This window comes from Nanorana parkeri, unplaced genomic scaffold (genome assembly GCF_000935625.1).
Source record: "Nanorana parkeri isolate BGI_ZX_2015 unplaced genomic scaffold, ASM93562v1 scaffold5167, whole genome shotgun sequence".
Classification (NCBI taxonomy): Eukaryota; Metazoa; Chordata; class Amphibia; order Anura; family Dicroglossidae; genus Nanorana; species Nanorana parkeri.
The window spans coordinates 3,950-6,527 of record NW_017311427.1 but is presented as its reverse complement, the minus strand read 5'-3'; the positions used below and the strand labels follow the sequence as shown (position 1 = coordinate 6,527).

General features: G+C 55.1%; 1 protein-coding gene across 1 annotated transcript; it reads right to left on the bottom strand.

Moving 5' to 3' along the window:
- Nucleotides 1–73: 73 nt before the first annotated feature.
- Nucleotides 74–2,336, bottom strand: LOC108804101 (translation initiation factor eIF-2B subunit gamma-like; the record flags this gene model as incomplete). Its single annotated transcript, XM_018575862.1, has 3 exons — nt 2,246–2,336; nt 437–591; nt 74–253 (listed from the first exon to the last, which is right to left on the bottom strand). Coding segments are annotated over exons 2-3 (334 nt in total), but the record flags the coding sequence as incomplete, so codon positions are not given.
- Nucleotides 2,337–2,578: the final 242 nt, after the last annotated feature.

Sequence of the window (2,578 nt, the reverse complement as noted above, 5' to 3'; positions counted from 1 at the left end):
GGGAATAGTGCCCCATCATTGGTGTCAGTGGGGGGAGTAGTCCCCGGTTCAGTGGACAGGGAGGGCCCGGCACCATGGACGGACACATGGCTGCACACGGGGTCTCTCACCTTGATCTTGGAGTGGATATAGCGCAGGGAATCGGCCGTCCCCATTTCCAGGGCTTTGTCCTCCGGCAGACACACAACATCCACCTTCATCTTCACATCGGGAACACACTTCTGAACCTCCCGCGTGGTCACCAAAATCACCTCTGCCGGAGAGAGAAGAATGGGGACACAGGAGGTGAATATCGCAGACACCCAATGGGGTGCTCAGAACACGACTCCAAATCCTGCCAAGCCCCACCACACCAAATCTAATAGTCCATAGCTCCCAGGGCACCATGCACATCAAGCTTAGTGACAGGTCCTCTTCATACATTTGCACTGCTCACCCTCGAATCCGGCGCGTTCCAGCATGTTCAGCGGATACCACAGCAGAGGTTTGTTCCCCACCGGGAGGAGGGCCTTCGGGATACTACTGGTGAGGTCGCTCATTCGCGAGCCTCCGCCCACCGCCATCACCACGGCCTGCAGTTCCAGCGCCATCCTACAGGGGGAGGAGAGACCAGGACACAATAAGATGCAGTATAAGAAAAAAGGGAAAAGGTGGGCGGGGTTATCTCACACCATGGTCAGATCATGTGACCAATGCCTCAACTTTGGTCATATGACTGGGGAAGGGACACACCCCCTACATACAGACCCCCCTCCTCCGTCGCCTCCAACATACGGACCCCTCCTCCGTCACCCCCAACATACGGACCCCTTATATACAGACCCCTCCTCCGTCACCCCCTATATACAGACCCCTCCTCCGTCACCTCCTATATACAGACCCCTCCTCCGTCACCCCCTATATACAGACCCCTCCTCCGTCACCTCCTATATACAGACCCCTCCTCCGTCACCCCCTATATACAGACCCCTCCTCCGTCACCTCCTATATACAGACCCCTCCTCCGTCACCCCCTATATACAGACCCCTCCTCCGTCACCTCCTATATACAGACCCCTCCTCCGTCACCCCCTATATACAGACCCCTCCTCCGTCACCTCCTATATACAGACCCCTCCTCCGTCACCCCCTATATACAGACCCCTCCTCCGTCACCTCCTATATACAGACCCCTCCTCCGTCACCCCCTATATACAGACCCCTCCTCCGTCACCTCCTATATACAGACCCCTCCTCCGTCACCCCCTATATACAGACCCCTCCTCCGTCACCTCCTATATACAGACCCCTCCTCCGTCACCCCCTATATACAGACCCCTCCTCCGTCACCTCCTATATACAGACCCCTCCTCCGTCACCCCCTATATACAGACCCCTCCTCCGTCACCTCCTATATACAGACCCCTCCTCCGTCACCCCCTATATACAGACCCCTCCTCCGTCACCTCCTATATACAGACCCCTCCTCCGTCACCCCCTATATACAGACCCCTCCTCCGTCACCTCCAACATACAGACCCCTCCTCCGTCACCCCCTACATACAGACCCCTCCTCCGTCATCCCTAAAATACGGACCCCTCCTCCTATATACGGACCCCTCCTCCGTCATCCCCTAAATACGGACCCCTCCTCCGCCACCCCCTAAATACAGGACCCCTCCTCTGTCACCCCCTACATACAGATCCCTCCTCTGTCACCCCCTACATATGGACCCCTCCTCCGTCATCCCCTAAATACAGACCCTTCCTCTGTCACCTCCTATATACTGACCCGTCACCTCCTATATACGGACCCCTCCTCTGTCACCCCCAACATACGGACCCTTCCTCCATCACCCCCTATTTACGGACCCCTCCTCCGTCACCTCCTATGTAAAGAGGGGGAGGTCACTGTGGGTAGGGACACCCAGGTAAGGACGCAGACAGCCGACTCTCAGCTGAAAGTCGGTCAGGAAGGGCTGAGAGGGATCCACTCCACTCAACCAATCATTTCTCAAAAATAAAACCCCTGTGTGTGTGTATGCACCAGCAATGACAGGTTCTCTTTATATGACTGTCCCAGAATCAGACCGCACTACAGCTCCCAGCACGTTCACCCAGCTGGAGGGAGCCCATGCTGGTGGGCGGAGTCTTTATTGAACGGCCCAGGGCATGCTGGGACATGTAGTCCTCCAGCGGCCCAGAGCGATAGGCCCCCCTCCCCTTTTCCCAGATAGCGGTGCAGAGAGGACGTGCCTCGGTGTACCTGTCGGTGTGTGTGTGTGTGAGCCCGACCACCACTTCTGTCAAGCTGGGAGCCTCTGTTCACTTCCGCTACGGATCCCTTGCAGGGACAAACCGGGCCGAAGCGAATCTCTCGACCACGTGACCTGCCGCCAGTGAGAGTTCCGAACACGTGATCACCATGTGAGAGGAGCTGAGAGCACGTGATTAAAGACCGTACAGAGAGGAGTCACGTGGTGTGATTATTATTGGGGGGTTTTCATATTTTTCTATTATTTTGTTTTCTTATTACAATTGTTACTTAATTATTGTATTATTATTATTAGTAGTATTTTTTTAATGATTTATTATTTCT